General features: G+C 44.7%; 1 protein-coding gene across 1 annotated transcript in view; it reads left to right on the forward strand.

The window, feature by feature from the left end:
* The first annotated feature begins 3,508 nt into the window (after nucleotides 1–3,508).
* Nucleotides 3,509–18,927, forward strand: part of SMPDL3B (sphingomyelin phosphodiesterase acid like 3B) — a 152,734-nt gene continuing 137,315 nt past the window's right edge. The window contains exons 1-2 of the mRNA XM_086957490.1: nucleotides 3,509–3,792; nucleotides 14,150–14,363. Of these exons, the coding sequence (XP_086813616.1) occupies nucleotides 3,729–3,792; nucleotides 14,150–14,363 (278 nt within the window). The 5' untranslated portion in view covers nucleotides 3,509–3,728. The remainder of the gene's footprint in view (nucleotides 3,793–14,149; nucleotides 14,364–18,927) is intronic.

Consider the following 18,927-nt stretch of genomic DNA (forward strand, 5'->3'; position numbering starts at 1 on the left):
GGCTACTAATAAATGGGGAGAGTAGTGTTCCACAAAGCAGCGGTAGATGTACCTACCAGATAACCTGATGATCAAGGTGGCTGGGCGCAGGATACAGCTTTATGGAGCCCAGGTCCAAGCAGATAGGTAGGGAAAGGAGGGTGCCGGTCACAACCTTAATCTAAAGGAATAAATAACCCATAAGTGCTCCATAAGCTATGAGTCCTGGTGGGTCAAACGGAGTGCCCAGGAGGGATATACTTACATACAGCTAGAGTTGCGGGGTCCTTTTAGCCATAGACGGACCATGAGTAACATGATGATCAAGAAGGGGTATATATCGTCGGATGTAGTAGGTATAACTTCTGTGTGACGTTCTAGGAAGATAAAAGAATATAATAAGGTAAACGTCATTTAAACGGTCTACCGTAGTGTGAGAGTCTCTGTAATTCTAGATACCTCAATAATTTGGGGTCAGGTCTAAGATGAGGCGGACCCCCCAGGACATATAGATTAACAGGGACTTCCCGACAGACCGCCTAATAATTTATGAGTTATGTGCTTCATGGCTTAAAGAACATTCAAATTCCGCTGAAAAGAGAAAGTCACAGGGGCCAGGAATAAAGAATAAAACACAACCAGGCCCTACAGTGAATAAACTAAGTAGCAGGGCGATTGCCTAGCTAGGCGTGAGGTAGATAACCTCAGCCTGGGCACACATGGGGCTATAGGTCAAAATAATACATTTAAATGCATAGGGAGGAAATCCCACTGAATCGAGCGGCGATGTCCGGCAAGAGATTAGAAAAACCGGGCACTCGCTTGAAGGAGGAAAACATGGAGTTGGCTGTAATGGAAACAGGAGCGGGGCAGTGGGGCACAGTGAAATGAAGGCGAGCAGGTAAAGAGATCCCGCACTGCTGCGTGAGTATTTTAAATGAGGATACTATACATAAATGCACATGGTAACAAGGGCAGGGCTGTGGGGCACGGTAAAATGGAGGCGAGCAGGTAAAGAGATCACGCACTGCCACGTGAGCATTTTAAATAAGGACACTATACATAAACGTGCATGGCTTACCTAGAAACGGAATATGAGGATCCGTAACAGCTTCTCTGGTCCTGCCGGGGTAGGTAAAGACGCCCATGCCGGACGTCATTAAATGCGAACGGAAGTGGGTGGGGCGGCCACCATCGGCGAATGGTGTCGCCACAACTAGAGAGCTCGCAAGACATCCGGGTAACGCGCTTGTGTGGAACCAGGAAGTATTGAGCTCAGGCCTGCTCGAAAGAACTAGCAGATACTATACACCTAGGGCAGGCATTGACCTAAAAGCGCACAAGCACAGCATCAAATCGCCAGTCTAGGTAAACCTCTGTTTAAGCCCCTATAGTCTCGCTCCGCTCAATGCGCATGCGCATTGAGAGGCGAGACCTAAAAACAAGCATTAGACAACAAACAGAGACAAGATGGCTTACCTGAGACCCGCAAACAGCTGCATGCATACCGGGCAAAACACTCCTTGCACGGCGCTGCAGGGAACGGCCACGGGCCGGGGGACCTGTAAAAGGAACAAAAATAAGCATTAGACAACGAACAGAGACAAGATGGCTTACCTGAGACCCTCAAACAGCTGCATGCATACCGGGCAAAACACTCCTTGCACGACGCTGCACGGAACGGCCACGGGCCGGGGGGGACCTGTAAAAGGAACAAAAACAAGCATTAGACAACAAACAGAGACAAGATGGCTTACCTGAGACCCGCAAACAGCTGCATGCATACCGGGCAAAACACTCCTTGCACGACACTGCACGGAATGGCCACGGGCCGGGGTAACCTGTAAAAGGAACAAAAACAAGCATTAGACAACAAACAGAGACAAGATGGCTAACAGCAGCATACATAACCGGATAAAGCAGTCCATACACGATGGTACAGGGAGACACTGTCGAAGCCATCAGAAGCACTCCATGCAAAGCGCTGCAAAGACACGACACGGGGCATGTTGAACCTATAAAAAATAACAAAAAGACAGTTACTTAAACAACGAGAAACAAAGACAATTATGGACAGACAAAAGACAAAATGGCTTACCTGCACCAAAGGAAGAAACAAAATAAACAGGAGAACGGCCCTGTAAAAAAAAAAAACGAAAAAAAAAGCCCACCACTGAAAAAAGGACGGGGCTTAAAAAGTGGAAAGAACAGAACGAAAACGCCCTCAAATCCGAAAGAGACGGGGCTTGATTGGAGGGATGCCCCTCTCCTCCAATGGCTGGCCTCCGTTTAGGAAGCCAGCCAATGGAAAAGAGGTGGAGGAGAGAGGCGGGTTCAAGCCCCGTCTAAAAAACATTAGATCACCGACCAAAGACTGTGCAAGCGCAGCCTTTAGGTCCTCGACCTAAAAACTAAAATGATAATAACATAAGGAGGGTTCAACACTCGTAAGTGCGCAATGACTGTTTTGTCGGACCTCTCGATCTGCCCAAAGCAGTCATGCGCACTTTCCCTTTTCTCCATGCAGGCTGCATTACAACCTGCATGGAGAACATGCCCACCCCTCCAGCCCCCACGGTGCTCAGACAAATCACAACGCTGCATTGCTGCAATGTGATTAGTCAGGGGAGCCTGTGTGCTGGGAAGGTAAGTGTTTTTTTTTAAATTGTATTGTGACCCCCTGCGCCCCTCCCGCCACCCGCGAGCCATGTCGTCCTACACCGAGACTCTTCCCTCCTTGGATCACCAGAACCATTATTTTAATACTATGATCTCCTCAACAACCCTTCTTAATTCTTCCCTCACCCATCTCCCCTTTGACTCATCTCAAAACTCATTTCACAACCATAATCTCCCTGATCCATTTGTGGAGATTCTTCCCTCCTCCATCCCTGCTTTCACTCTTCCCAGGCCTCATCTTCCTGCTATGATCGCCCAATAAACACTTTCTAGACCTTTCCTTCTCCTATCCCCAATTATCCTTTTCAATCCAAATAACTGTCTAACAAGTTAACGCTCAAATTTCACAATCCTAAACCACCACTGATCCTTTATGTGTGCTACTCTCTCGCCGAAAAGAGCTTGGAGCCCCGTCATGGGGTTGTAGCGCTATATAAATTGAATTGCAATCCGAGGCTGGTTCTGTCCTCCTCACCGCTCACTTAGGATGTATTCAGAATAGATAGGTCACATTCAACTGACAATTAATTAGTTTATATAACTGCGCCTCGTTGTTTCTCCGAGTGATGCAGTGAATTCCTCACAAGCCAGTGTGCGTTTTTTTTTCTCAAGTGAATCTTGCTGCCAGATGATTGCCACATGTAGTCCCTGGCAATCACTGTATTTCCGCTTTCAAAACTCGCACCTATGCCTTGAACGCGCAACGGTGTGTCATTATGTGTTAGGAAATTCTCTGCGAGAAAGAGCGGATTTCTGGTTTCGGCGACAAGATCACACACCGTCATATATGGCTTCACACTGATTTGTGACCCCGAGGCCAGGGCGTCCCTTGGATCAATGTTGCTGCTGGGCCGTCCTTCCCAGGGCTGGCACTGACTCCTATCTGGATAAGATTGATAAGGCATCCCTCAACTCGTTTCACCCAGCGGTGCCTGAGCCCGGGGCAGGGAGGCCGTCCGCATGGCTCACGCTGGCTGGGGCTGGACTTCGCCTGCTGGCGGCCGCGCCCCGAAGCGCTCTTAACCCGATACCGGGCGCTGCGCGGCCCAGAGCTGGGAGAGCTGCGCGCAATGGAGCTCCGCGGGTTCCTGCTCCTGCTGCTGCACTGCTGGGCCCCTGCGGCTGCTGCCACAGGTAGGAAAGAAAATCTATTCCCTTGCTGTCCTCTCGCATCTCTTCAGGTCGAAATCCTCTCTGTTACTTTTTCCCGGGATTGCGTACATTTATACATTTCCTTTTTATGGAAATACCGCTGTGCCCCATTCTTCCAAATCTTTATCTCCACGATTCGCTCTATATATCTCCTCCTAACCGAAGACCCTTACCCCTCAAATACGTTTTTTCTTTGCTTCAGGCCTCTTTGCCCCTGCTTATGCCTCAGGACTGCTCCCCCAGTTTATACTTTAATACAACGTTTACCCCTACTTCTTCCCTAGTGCAACCACCCCACCCATTACACTACTACCTCTCCTGATGCCTAAACCCACTAGATCTATCGTACCACTACTGTTCCTGCCTAAACCCTATGGGGCAGATTTACAAGCCCCATGCGCCACTTTTGCATCACTTTTAACATGGGAAAAGTGACGCAAAAGTGGCACAAGTGGCTTGTAAATAAGCCCCTAAGGGCTTTATTTATGAGGCCGTGCGTCACTTTTATCCCGCCGGTGCGTCACTTTTTACAACGCACCAGCGGCGTAAAAAAATGTGCCTTGTAGCACCATATTTACAAAGTGATGTATCTAGGTAGATGCGTCACTTTGTAAACCCCTGCGCCACATCATACCTGCGCTAGGTATAATGTATGCAGGGGGCCGCTCTGACGCAACAGAGGGTCATAGAAGTGACGCAGTAAAATGATTTCACTGCGCCACTTCTAGGATGCAAATGCGTCAATATCTTACGCCTGCCTCACAGCAGGTGTAAGACTGACACAGGCCCTTTCACATGGGCTTGACCCATGTAAAAGGACACATTGCTGGAGTTGCGTCACTTTTGTGACACACTCCAGCAATGCGTCACTTTTGCGCCATACAGATACGTAAGAAATACTGACGTATCTGTAACTCCTTGCGACATGATACATCATACAGTAAATATGATGCATCAATCATGTCGCAAGGAGGGCGCACTGAGAAGTGAGGCATCGCTACTTTCACGCAGCGATGCGTCACTTCTCATAAATGAGTCCCCAAAACCTTTACCCATGCCAGTACCCCGCGCCTGTGCTACAGCTTATGCCATATTGCCTCTCCTCCTGCCTGTACCCTTTTACCTCTAGTGCTGCCTTATTCCGTAGTACCTTTGCTCAACCCTTACTCTACTACCAGTACCCCTCCCAATGCACTACCACCTGGCCCACTACTTATACCCTAGTACCTGTGCCTCTCTGTCCACTAGCGCATGGCCCCTGCTTTTTCCTTTCTACCTCTCTGTGCCTTTGGTCTAGCACCTCTGCCCCTACATTTAACCCTAGAACCTCTACTTATATCCTCGTACCTCTACTGTCTAGATCATCTATGCCTATACCCCACCTTTACCCAGGTACATCTACCCACTCGGGTATCACGGTGCCCCTCCCCCAGAGTCCCTCTCTATTCCCAAGCACCTCTACACCGGCTTGTAGCCTGTACATCTACTGCCACGGAAACCAGGCATCTCTAGTGCTGCCTACTTTCTACTGTCTTCCCCACCCCTCATGCACCACCCTTCATCTCCTTATCGCTTTTCTTCTATTTCCTTGTTTGCCCTGTCCATTTTTTTTCTGGTAATCAGTGCTTATAAACTGTCCTTGCCCGAGGACAAAGTTTTTCTCATTTTGTAGTTTTCCAAACTGATGTAGCGCCGTCAGTCACCGCAGTTCTGTAATCAGTAGTGGCGCGTGACCCGTATGTTGGATGCCCCCAAGGCCCCCTGTGACAGAAGGCTGCTTTTGAAGTTTGGGCTGAAGGTTCTATTCTTGGCCTCGGCGACTTGTAAATGAGTCTGAACGCTTCCATGTTGGATTCTTAGCTGCAAATATGACTGCGCGACGGCCATTTCTCCTTCTTGAGCGCCATGCAAGGCCAGAGATCTATTTTTATCAGTGATTGAATGAATACTGTCAGAGGGGCCTTGGCACCCTTCGGATGAGGCAGGAACAAGGCCTGCCGATACGAAATTACTTAATATTTGCAGACAACATGGGTCAGTAAAAGCAAAAGCTTTTATGCGCTATTTTTGTGTGTTTTCCCAAATTCCTGATTGTTTCATATCCCCATTTTCTAGGAAATTAACTTTTTCATATATATATATATATATATATATATATATATATATATATATATATATATATATATATATATATATATATATATATATATATATATATATATATATATATATATATATATATATACATATACTAGCAGCCCGTCCTGACCTTGTCCGGGAGCATTCAGGTTTCCCCTACCCCCGCCTGCCCCAACATTGGCAAGCAGCCCGTGTCCCAGCCCGCCCCGTCCCCCGCCTGCCTCGACATTGCCTTTCCTCAGCCGATCTGTTTTCCTGCCTGGCCCAACCCCCGCCTGGCCTGAGTCAATGGAGGTCGGACAGTACTACCTGTAAATGTAAATGTAAATGTATTGGCATTTATATAGCGCACTACTTACCCGTAGGGACCCAAGGCGCTTCGACCGCTGCGAAACCCTTCCTGGCTTCCCTGAGAGATGGTCCCTTAATGGGTATCTCCAGGGTGAGACCAGGCATCCCCGACGGTCTGGTGGGGCCGTTAGTGAAGATGAGGCAAGCTAATGCCCAGAGTTGCCAAGTGTGATCGCTGATCAGAGTGGGCACCGAGGCGAGAGAATTATCGAGTCCGCTGACCCTGGTCCAGAAACCTGCTGCGCCGGGAATCGAACCCTGGTCCCGGGCCGTCCTCTGCTCTTCGGGTCTGCCGCCTCTAACCAGTGAGCCACACTACTTCACTCCTGCAAAATGTTCCACCCGTCACCTTGTTAGTCCCTGTCCCCCGCCTGCCCCGACATTGCCTTTCCTCAGCCGATCTGTGTTGTTGTAACTCCCCGTCCCCCGCCTGGCCCGACACCCGCCTGCCCCAACATTGTCCCCGGAGCCTTACCTCAGCCGCCGCTCCTTAGTTCACCACTCCTCGCCGCTCTGCTCCTCACCGCCTGTGTTGTTGTAACTCCCCGTCCCCCGCCTGGCCCGACACCCGCCTGCCCCGACATTGTCCCCGGAGCCTTACCTCAACCGCCGCTCCTCAGTTCACGGCTCCTCGCCGCTCTGCTCCTCACCGCCTGTCCGCCGCCACTCCTCCCCCGCTCCATGTCCGCCTCTCCGCTGCTCGCACCGCCGCTGGCCTGTCCACTTCTCATCAGGTCACTGCTCCTCCCCCGCGCCATGTCCGCCGCTCCTCGGACGCCGCTCCTCCCAGTGCTCCTGACGTGAGCACGCACGTCGCGGCCGGCGCTACTTTGGAGGGACTACTTTTTTTTTTAATATAAATTTTGTAAATAACGTTTATCTTTTACATTTATATAGCCTATGTCATTCTGCTTGCCCTGACGTTTTCAAACATGTATTGGGTGTTTGGATTGGTGGTGTACTTTTCGAGTTTACCTGGCTCAAAGGACACAGTTCTCTCTTTATAATAGTAGTATAGATATATATATATATATATATATATATATATATATATATATATATATATATAACTGTTATCTGTTTTTTTGCTTTTGTTTGTTCTGTTTCATATCGAATAGACCATGTTGACTTTGGCGAGCCATGAAGTATGATGAATATTTATTAGGTTTTAGCTATGTAGACCTATCGGGAAGCAGGAGCCAGGATTTTGAGGGTCTCTTTTGGTTTTCATGAAAGAAAGAGCCAGGGGTATCTATAGATTGATTGCAAGTACTAGATGACACATGGCAACATGTCAGATATAGTAAAATACACAGAATACCATGCAGACAGACGTCACCATAGTTCAGGCAGATAGGGTTTGGGCAGAGTCAATCCCGTTAGGTGAAGTGCTTCCTCCCATTCAGAAGCATTGTCTCTCACAATATGTCTGTGTTTTACTATTGACCACTGTCGTTAACCATTGCAAAACAATCGGGTAACCCACACAGCCGAAGGACCAGTGTACAACACGATACAGTCTACAAAATGGTCCTATCGGATAATGCAAAACAAAGGATAAACAGATTTTATCAGCATACCCTGATCCCATTCATGTAATCAATATCCTCCGATCCTAAGGGTAGGGGTAAATATCTATACTTAGAGCAGGAAAAGTACACACAATTAATATCACACACAGAAACACAATTGAATGCAAAATTAGATCGTTGCAGAATCTCGTAGCTGGTTGGTTAAGGAGAGTACTGATTTTATTAAAGACAAAGGAGGCTTTATTCTTCAGTCTCTCTTCTTGCTGTTTGTTCATAGTGTCACACATGTTCAAAGAAAGTTACATTTGCAATTATCCTGCAGAACCAGGCAGAAAGCATAGAAAAAGAACAATGTATTGGTAAAGCCAATAGTTTTTGCCTGTGCAAGATATATTGACTGTTAATGTTTTTTTAGCTATTCTGATCAACTTTTGTACAAATGGATTGTTATATTAGAATGAATATATAAATATATATATTGTATTGCATTGTATTGTAATTGCATTTGTATAGCGCTTACTACCCCTGACGAGGCGTCAAAGCACTTTTTCGGCGAGTAACATTCTACTCCGGGAGCCATAGAGGATTAGAGTTGAACTAGTATAGTGAAACATGCAAGTACATTTTAAGTGGTGGATATTTTAGTCATTTATTTGGATTCGGAAGGATAGCAGAAGGATAGAAGAGCAAAGAATGTTTGTAGTTATATAGCGCTTCAAACCTCTGATGGGGTGTTGAAGCGCTTTTTTTGGCAAGTAGCACGCTACTCCGGAAATCCATAAATGATTAGTTGTGAATTAGTATGGTGAAATATGAAAGTAATTTGGGTAGTGGGTATTAGTCAGTTATTTGGAGTGAGAAGGATAGCGGAGTGATAGAAGGGAAAGAAAAGTTTGCATTCATATAGTGCCTGTTACCCCTGATGGGGTGTTGAAGTGCTTTTCTGGCGAGTAGCAGGCTCCTCCGGAACCCATAAAGGATTAGTGTTGAAAATTAGTACAGTGAAATATGAAGTAATTTGAGTGGTGGATATGTTAGTCAGTTATTTGGATTGAGAAGGGTTGGTGAGGGGTTAAAAATTAAAAAAGGTTTGCATATATATAGCGCTATGAACTCTGATGAGGTGTTGAAACGCATTGTTGGCGAGTAGCAAGCTACTCTGGAACCCATAAAGGATTAGTGGTGAATTAGTATAGTGGAATATGGAATTAGAGAAGTGAACATGTTAGTCTGTTATTTTGATTGTAAAGGATAGTGGAAGGATAGAAGAGTGAAGGTTTTTTTTTAGGTCATAGCAGTAGGAGGAGGCTTTTGGATGAGTAAAAAGGGGTTTTGTGGGGGAAGAGTCAGAGGGAAGAGTTTAGAATGGTTTGTTTTGGGGGATCCGTATAGTTAAAAAAGGTGTCAAATGATGCAAGGAGGGGTAGAGTAGGAGAGAGTCAAGAAAGGGTTATTTTGGGGAACATAGTAGTGGTATGGGGATTGGGATAAATGAGAGAGTGGGTATAGAGGATATCATGATAGATGTATAGGATGAGAGATAGGGTAGAGAATTGGAAAGAGTAGTAGAAAGAAGTTTGAGATGAGTCAGAAAGTTGGGCTAGAAGATATATTGAGAGAAGTATAGGCTGAGAAATAGGGTAGTGCATTGGAAATGCTAAATTAGAAGAAAGTGATAAATATATAGATCCATAAGTACATTGAAAGTATATAAGTGCATTAATAAGCAATGCAAATTAAAGATATTGTTAGAGGTACATGATGCGAAATAGGGTAGTGCATTGGATATGCTTTTTCAGGAGAAAAGTAACAGACACACAGTTCCAAGTACATGGGGGTACATAGATGCACAATGGAAGCAAGTACATGTAGACCAAAGATGAGCATTTTCTTTTTTTGTTGTTTTTATAACAACATATTTATTGTACATGTTTATACAAAGCAATACACTATGATAGGCACATATCTATAGTGAAAATTCTTATATACAGAGGGACAAATGCATAGGGTTGGTATTAATGTATGAGAAAATGGGCAGCATTCCTGGCCCTGGTCTCGACCAGTCTCGAACAGGCTCAAACAGGCACCCACCCTTGTCCTCTCCACCCTTAGCTTCGACACCCTGGCTGAGACACCCTAAGCCTTGGCCGTTTATAGCCCTAGTAGTCAGGTGACGCCTTCAGCTAATGGGAACCCTAGCCCTAACACTATCCAATCAAAACACTAGCCCTAAAATCTAGAACCAATAGGAGACCAGGACCTTACAGCTAATCTTAGCCCTAGTCCAAGTACTCAATCAGTTAAAAAACCCTGATGTCTACGTCTAATAGAGGCTGTAGCCCTACTAGTAGTCTCAACCCTAGTCCAAGCAACCAATGGCACAGGAAGCCTTGTCCCTACTTCCAATAGAAAGCCTAACCCTACTCTTACTTCCACACCCAGTCCAGCAACCAATCACACCAGAACCCCTAATTTCTACTTCCAATTAAAGTCCTAACCCTAGCAATAGTCCCACCCTAGTCCCAACAACCTATATCACAGGAGGCCCTAGTCCCTACTTCCAAAATAAATCCTAACCCTAGCCCTAGTTCAACCCTACATTGAATGAATCACAGACCCAAAAACCAATCAGAACCCTCAAATACCCAACCAATGAGGACACTAACCCTAATCCAATAGAAACATCAGAAACAACCACCAATCAGTGTGCACATGTACCAAACAATATCAGACTACATAAGGTCCCAACTACCTCAGACAAGGTTTGCTGGCCAGGGAGTTGGCAGCTGCTCCTCTATTCAGAAATCTCCTAGGAGACAGACAGGCTCAATCTACACTTTGGTAAGGTCCTAGCAAACCTGTCCTCTAACAACACTATTTGTATAAAACTTTACTCCCTCTCCTGGCCAAAAAACAAAGTGCTCAGACTCTTGGTTCAAAAGTCCATAGTGCAGTCGCTACGTACTGCCCTGCTCCTCCCTTTCTCATTTGTATCGACCCAGTATGTTTCCCTTTTCCAGCGGCTTATGTGACGAGTACCCTGATAAGTGCTCTACATGATTTTGTACATTGCTTACCATCAGAGTGCTAGGCTTTGTGGAGTAAAAGGGGTTCACCAAAAGTTGTTGTATAAAACTGTTGTCTTGAAGAATGAGGGGGACCCATTGAATAATGAGAGATGGGTTGGAGAACTTGGAAAAAGAAACTAGGGGAAGCACAGTGGTATAACGATGTGGAACAGGATTTTGGGGATTTGCGGAGCAGAATTTGTGGGGGTTTGCAGAGCGGATGTGAACTCTGACATGTTGGGATGAGAGGAGGGTAGCTGGTGACCAGAGGCCTTTAAATTTGGGATGATGAGGGGCGAGGGGGTCCTCTTCAGCTAGTTCCTTATACTGCATAAGCATGGTATCCCAGGCTGCGGCTATAGGGTGCCAGCGTACACGATGGGCTTCCTCCCAATGCAGTGCAGAGCTTTCTGCCTTACCCCATCTAGTAGTGCCTTGCACCATTTGGAAAGAGCCGGGAATGTTCTGAGATGTATGCTGTCTGAAAAACAAGAGTCTCACTGCACCTTCGGTAGCTGATTATATACCACTTGTGCTTTTTTTTGTGATAGGTTCTCTCCACCACTTTGAGGGAAATATTAAATCTTAGTGGTCAGTTGGCTTAACCCCAGCTGCCACTAGTTCTGGATACAAGCAGGCACTTTAGGCCAGTGTAGAGTACACCATTTGACTTTGAAGAACATATCTATAGTTGTGCTGAAAAGGACGGAGGCTAGAGTCAAAATAGGTTGTCTGGGTCCCCTAGTGTAGTAGGGAGGGAGGCAGCTTTTACCACACAGACTTTACCACTCAATGCCTTTACCACGCAGCCTTTACCACACACATTAGTACGATGCAGGTATGTATTTGTGTCTTTAGCATGCATTCCTTTACCATGTATGTATGTATGTTTTTTTAATGACATATTTATTATGTTTTTTTATGGTTTAGGTTTGGGTAGTGGTAAGATTAATTTGGGGGTTAGGGTTGGGTATTATTCAAAAGAGGGAAGGGTAATTTCAAGATTTAGGGATGAGTAGTAAAGGGATGTTAGGGTAATTTCAGAGGTTAGGTGTTAAAGAGAGGTATGGGTAAGTTTAAGGTTTGGAGTAGGCAGGGAAGGCGAGGTAAGGGTAATTTTAGGTTTTAGAGGTGAGTAGAGGTACGTAGAGGTTAGTGTAATTTTGTGGTTTAGAGGTGGGCAGTGTTTAACTGAGGTAAGGGTAATTTTAGGGGATAGGGTGGTAGAGGTAAAAGGGGGTAAGGGACATTTTGGGGTTTAGGGGGTGGCAAATGGTAAAAGCTGATATGAGTAATTTAAGGGTTTAGGGGTGGGCAGTGGTAACGGAGGTAAGGGTGATTTTACGGTTTATAGGGGAGACAGTAGTACATGGAGGTAAGTTCAATTTGAGTGTTTAGGGGTGGGTAGTAGTAAAGGGAAGTAAGGGTCATTTTGGGTTTTATGAGTGGGAGATATTAAACAGAGGTAAGGATAATTTCAAGGTTTAGGAATGGGTAGTGTTAAAGAGAGGTAAGGTAATTATAGGATTTAGGTTAGAGTAGAGGTAAGGGTAATTTTAAAGTTTAGGGGTGAACTGTGGTAAAGGATAATTGCCTCGTAATTATGAAATTCCCGTTATCAATACTGAAATCTCTCTGGAAAATTGTAAGCATTTATCTGCCGGTCTGTCACCTGCTGTCAACAATAGGTGGAAGATTTGCAAAATAGGGGACTTTTTTAGATGGCAGCAGAATTAAATCCCATGAGGAAATATGCCCAGGTGAACTTCAGCATTGGGTCTTTTATAGCTTTTCATATAGGCAGATTGTTTCTGTTCTCAATAATTTGCCTTTATTAGAAATTAATCAATCAGCGGGCTAGTTAATAAACGACATATGGTAGATTAGGTTAGTGACTCCCTACGTTTTTGGTACAGAGATCTTCACCAAGATATTCTCAAGTTATTAAAAAACATGGGCAATAAATGGAGGCGGCGCACGGGCATTAGGATAGAAAGGGATGTTTGACATAGGCATTTTAACCTTGTTATTAAGTGGGGTCAAACCTCCATGATATTTTTTAATGGCTGGATGGTTGACTTCACCCCAGATAGCCTAAAATAAAATGTTTCAAATCGCTATCAAGAAGTGTCCCAGATGCGATGGATCAGAGGATAGGGAACATTATTATGGTCGTGCGAAGCAGTGACCAAATACCGAGCACAGATTTTTGGGCGAACCTAGATAAGGTAGGGCAAATGGTTAAACCCTCATCCTCTATTGCCTTGTTAGTCCTTGGTGTCTCTTACCCGTATGGGAAAGTACACAATTTATTTATATTGCAGCAGTAGTGGCTCAATCCGTTAGAACAAAACTATGGAAATCCTCAGTTAGTCCTACCTTTGTGGAATGGTGAAACAAGATGAAAAATGTTATTGTTAGGGAGTTTTGGATTCATGGCAGGGTTGACAAACTGGTAGAATGTAGGAAAATATGAGTCAATTATGCAATTGAAGGAACTTCTTAGAAAGGGATTATTTTCGTATTAGAATGCACTGGCACTTTAACCAGCACTGTCACTTTGGCAGTCTGCCGAGGAGTTGGTTGGGTAGGATAACACTTTCGTATTCAGATTTGCTATCATAGGGTGTGGAACAATTGCAGAATGTGCTCCAGCTAGCAATGTATGCAATTGACACTTTATAATGACATATAATAGGCTATATAACCGTATTAGTGCCAGGAATGGTGTAGATGGACTAGGCACTTTAGTCTGTATTTCCTTCCTTTATATGCTATGAATGAAATGTTGTGATGTGTATAATAGAGTCTAGAGGAATTAGGCACTTTAGCTTGCATTTGCACTTCACAGGATATGTTGTGGGCTTATTATGAGTATTTTTTGAAGTTGTGAATGTAATGTTGTAATGTGGACAGTATTATGAAGAGTGAGATCTCTGTTTCTTGAAAAGTTTTATTATTATAAAGTATTTTTTCTAAGCAGACTATATAAAATATATATATAAACTGTACCCCAAGCATAATAACATTTAAAACATTAGAAAAAAATGGGGACACAGAAACAAAATAAGACAGTTTATGGGGCTGCAGATAAGAGTAAGATAAAGTTCGCCCAAGTTTGTTTAAACCCAGAACTAGGGAAACAGTTGATGACTCAGATCTCTCTCTTAGTAATTTGCAGTTAGGATAGAAGAAGTAGGGGCAAAAAATCAGGGATTTAACCAAGATGTATTCTTGTCACCCTGACAGGTCATTTTTGGCACATCACCGACCTTCACCTGGACCCAGGTTACAGTGTATCGTCAGACCCTCTGAAGGTGTGTCCTTCTTCCAGTGGACGGCCAGTACAAGACGCTGGGAAGTGGGGCAACTACTTGTGTGACTCCCCCTGGATCCTCATCAATTCTTCTGTGTACGCAATGAAGGAAATCCTGCCCAACCCGGACTTTATCATTTGGACAGGGTAAGATTTGTGTGACAGAAAAATTGTGGTTAGAATATATTTACAACCATATGAGCATGAGCTGATAAGGACAAGGGGCCCCATTTAGGAGGCCCTAGCAATACTTTTGCGCCACCGGAGTTTAACTTTGTTTAGGCTCCGGTGGCGCAATGTGCCACAGCATATTTACAACATTTTCAAGGGCACGCAAAGCCCCTTTACGTGACTTTTCATGACCTTGTAAATATGTGCCCCTTTCATGCAGAACACTGTGTGAAAGGTGCGTTCCGTGGGTGTTGTTGTGAGTGTTCCCACGCAACACCCATTGAATCTGAAGCATTAATAATAATAATAATAATACATCATTTATAAAGCGCATGGCTGCACAGCTGTGTATCCCCGCGCTGATTGCTAAAAAAAACTCACAGAGAATCAAGAAGGGAACGGATGGATATCATCAGGCTTATTGAGGAAAGAGATGGGTTTTCAGTTTGGCTCTGAAGAGAGTTTCTGACGGTTCCATTCTTAAGTGAATCGGTAGGGCATTCCAATGTTTCACTCCGAGGTAGCGAAAGGAACGGCCACCAATTTTGGCTCTGTGGACGCGAGGGAGTTTGAATAGCGACATTCCTGATGACCTAAGGTCTCTGGTAGGGCGGTGGATGGTCAGGAGGCCTTTTAGATAGGTGGGACCCTTGTTGTGGGCTATCTTGTGGGCATAGCAGAGGCTCTTGAATTTTATTCTCTCCCTAACGGGGAGCCAGTGCAATTTGGACAGTGCCGCCTTGGCTGATGTTCTTTTGGGAAGACCCAGTACCAAGCGGGCGGCCGCATTTTGTAAGCATTGAAGCTGGTGAAGATGTTTTTGGTTCAGACCTAGAAGGAGAACATTCCCATAGTCCAGATGGGGAGTGATAAGTGCATGAACAATAGTTTTCCTGGCTTCAGTAGGGATAAGGTCGATGATTTTTCTGAGAGTTCTTAATGTGCCGATGCATTTGCCTATGATCTTATTTACATGGGATTTTCCTGATAGATCAGCGTCGATCATGATTCCTAGGTTTTTGACCTTCTCAACAGGGCGAGGGCAGTCGCCTAGAGTAGTGGGCCACCACGCTTGAGACCATAGTGAGGTTTTGTTCCCTATCACTAGCACCTCTGTTTTGTCTCCATTCAGCCGGAGGCAATTGTTGTCCATCCACTTGGCGACAGCAGCCATGCACTCTGAGAAGTTGGAAGCATACTTCTCGGTGTCAGGAGTGAGCTTAAACATAAGCTGAGTGTCATCGGCGTAGCTGACAATGCCCACCCCGAAGTTCTCTATGACCTGAGCCAGGGGTTCCATATAGATGTTGAACAATGTGGGGCTCAAACTAGAGCCCTGTGGAACCCCATAGCTCACGACACGGGAAGATGATTTAAAGGGCGGGCAATGTATCTGGAAGGATCTGTTAGTGAGAAAAGATTTAATCCACGCCAGTGCATGGTCTTTAACTCCGATGTCTGAAAGACGGGACAGCAGCGTGGCATGTAGCACAGTGTCAAAAGCTGCGCTTAAGTCGAGCATGACCAACGCTGCTGTCTCACCCTCGTCCACCATCTTGCGGATGCATTCCGTGGAATATAAAACAGCTGTTTCCGTGGAATAGTTTGATCTAAAGCCGGATTGAGTAGGGTGGAGAATATTTTCTGATTCTAAAAACGCCATGAGTTGAATGTTGACTATTTTTTCAATTATCTTGGCGCATTGAGGTAATAGAGATATCGGCCTAAGATTTTGAAATTGGGTGACCGGAATGGTGGTTTTTTTTTTCAGAGGGATGACCTGAGCGTTTTTCCAGGCCTCCGGGACATAACATTCTTTGAAAGAGAGGGTAATCAATTGGCTTATTTGATGCATTAAAGTATGGTCCATGATGTCTTTGCACTTTTCTAACGGGCACACATCATTAGGGGAGCCAGAATGGATACTGTTAATGATGCTGGACAGTTTTTCTTTGTCGGGAGTGTGAAATTGGGTGAGAGTGGTTGTTAGAGGAGGGTGTGTTTTCTTACCAGATGTGGGGGGAGAGGAAAAAGTGGCGTGAATTTTCTCTACTTTATTAACAAAGTAGTCCGCAATTTGTTCACATAGCTCGTTAGAGTATGTATCCTGCGTATCCAAGCACGACGTGTCTGTAAGTTCCTTATAAATCCGGAATAGCATTCCCAGATTTACGAGGAATCGTAAACCTGAGGATGTATTAGAATCTGAGTGACGCAACGAGGAGAACTACTTTTATTTCTCCTTGTTTTTTCTTATTGCTGAAAGAGGAAAATGCCATCAATTATTGTTTTTGTGCAGGAAGGTGCCCCTTCCAGCACAAAAACAATCATACCCACAACACAGGCACCCTTGCAACATGACACAAGGGTGTCTGCGTTGGCGCTGGGCTGCTGTTTATTCGCTGGCACAGGGGATAAGGACAGGAATGTGCTGTATCTTGTAGATACGGTGCATTCCTGCCTTTTTCTTTTGACGCATGACAACGCAGTAGGAAGGCCTGCTGCACTGCAGTGCGTTGAAAGTTTGTAAATAAGTCCCAAAGTCTCCAACATATGTATTAATAATGAGTTGGTGTGATGTTATGGAGATGTAGATAAAGATATTGCTCTGCTACTGTGCTGGTACCCAGACCAATCCAGCGACAGCTGTTAGCTTGCCTACTTTGAATTTTGTGTATCTTAGCTCAGTCCTGATGCTGTGGAGCTCTGGATACAGATTCAAACATGTCACCATGTCCATAACCTCCTAGTTGATACCTGTTGGCTCTTTAAGTCAAGGATGAATGGATAAAAATTCTGCAGTTTCTTGGTATTCACTCACAATCCGGTTTATTGCCTCTATTAGTTTGCTTTCTACTGGCATCTATCTCAGCTCAGCCTTTATGTTAGTTTGCTGTAGATGATGATTCGGCCATTTAATAGTATCACACTGTCAGAAAATTGAAATAGGTTGAGTGCAACATGCTCTCATCTGACAAATGCTGGCCCTTGCACACTGTTGTTCAAACCTGTTCGATTCCTCCTGAGGCTAGGGTTACTTGACTCAATGTTACAGGATCATCATAATTACATTCAGTGCTTACTTTAACATGCCAATGCCATGTTTATGTATTGTTGGTCTCTACTGTGTACATGGGCCTTTCTGTGCTTCATGAGATGTTCAACGTCCAACTCCTATCTACGCTGTTACTGTTGCCTCATGGGCCATGTCTTCATCACTCAGTGTCCACTGTCACTCTGACAGGCCAGGGTGCAACTACCCCATGTGAGGTCACTGTATTCTTAGGTCACTGAACAAAATCTATAGTGGATATTGACGTTTACCACCTGGCCTGGGGTACCATTGCACTCTGAATGGATAACAAATTGCATATTACTCTCTAAGGGTTGCAATACAGACAGTGAAATTGTACTACAGGTGGCGGTAGAAAGTTTGGAACCAAGGTACAGGATTACACCAGAAATTACACAAAATAAACTGAGCCAGGCAACTCGGAGTTTCTACCCCAGATTGCCAAATATCTGCCAGAATTTATTGAAATACCTAAATTCAAGAACTCAATTTCCCAAGCATACACTGAGGTTCTGCCGAAATGCAAGGATGACTTTTTGTTTAGCAAGTCAATCTAACCCAAAAGCCAAGTGTCATTGTTCTTGAAATGGGCATGCCCAAAGCTGGTACCTCAGAAGTGCCCCAGCTAAATTGGCTGAATCTGTAACACAGCTAGTTGAGATTTTCAGATGGTGGGTTCTACGTGTAAATGATTCATCCTCTGGTCCCCATTCAAAAGTGGAGAACTGGAATGCGAAGCTAAAGTCCATCCTTAGCTTTAAACAGTGATATATCTCAAAGTATAAGGGCTAGAGTGATGGCTCCATTGTCTGAAAATGGGACTCTAAGTGATGCCAAAAAGTTGGGGAGCATAGAAGCTGGTCAGGTAAATACAGTTTACTACATCCGCATTTGTGGAATGTATTATGCGGGCCTCTAACAATCCTGAGACACAAATGCTTTTCATTCTGATCTGGCTTGCTGATTCCCTATGTCCTCAAGGCTCTAGGGTGGCCTATGACTTCAAGATGTACTCCACATGGATGTTAGACTGCCTAGAATTAGCTACTTTGAACAGTCAGTCTTCACAAAGCCTGGATTGAAGGGGCAGAAGATTCCTTGGGCTATTGGTCAGGGTGCACTTTGGTTCCTTCCTCTACCAGCGGAACCTAATGTGCTTGTGCTGAATGTCATCTAAATATAGATGACCCCCAGAGAGATTCAAGATTGTCAAGACTATGATTGCAAAAATCACAGTATGGGCTAGAAAACGCCACTAGGGTCAGATTCTATTGTCCCTTAAAGAGTAAATATGCAGGGCAAATGTTTTACCATGAGACTCATATTATCTTAATTGGAATACACTAAAGAGTACCATTCATTGCCATTAATCAGTTTCTGGATTTGGTGAGGATTTGGGACAAAGAAGGGGCTTCCAGTAAGTAAGGACTAAAACACTTTATTCTCTAGGCAGTCAGAGAATTCCCC

Source organism: Lissotriton vulgaris, chromosome 2_1 (assembly GCF_964263255.1).
Source record: "Lissotriton vulgaris chromosome 2_1, aLisVul1.2, whole genome shotgun sequence".
Lineage (NCBI taxonomy): Eukaryota > Metazoa > Chordata > Amphibia > Caudata > Salamandridae > Lissotriton > Lissotriton vulgaris.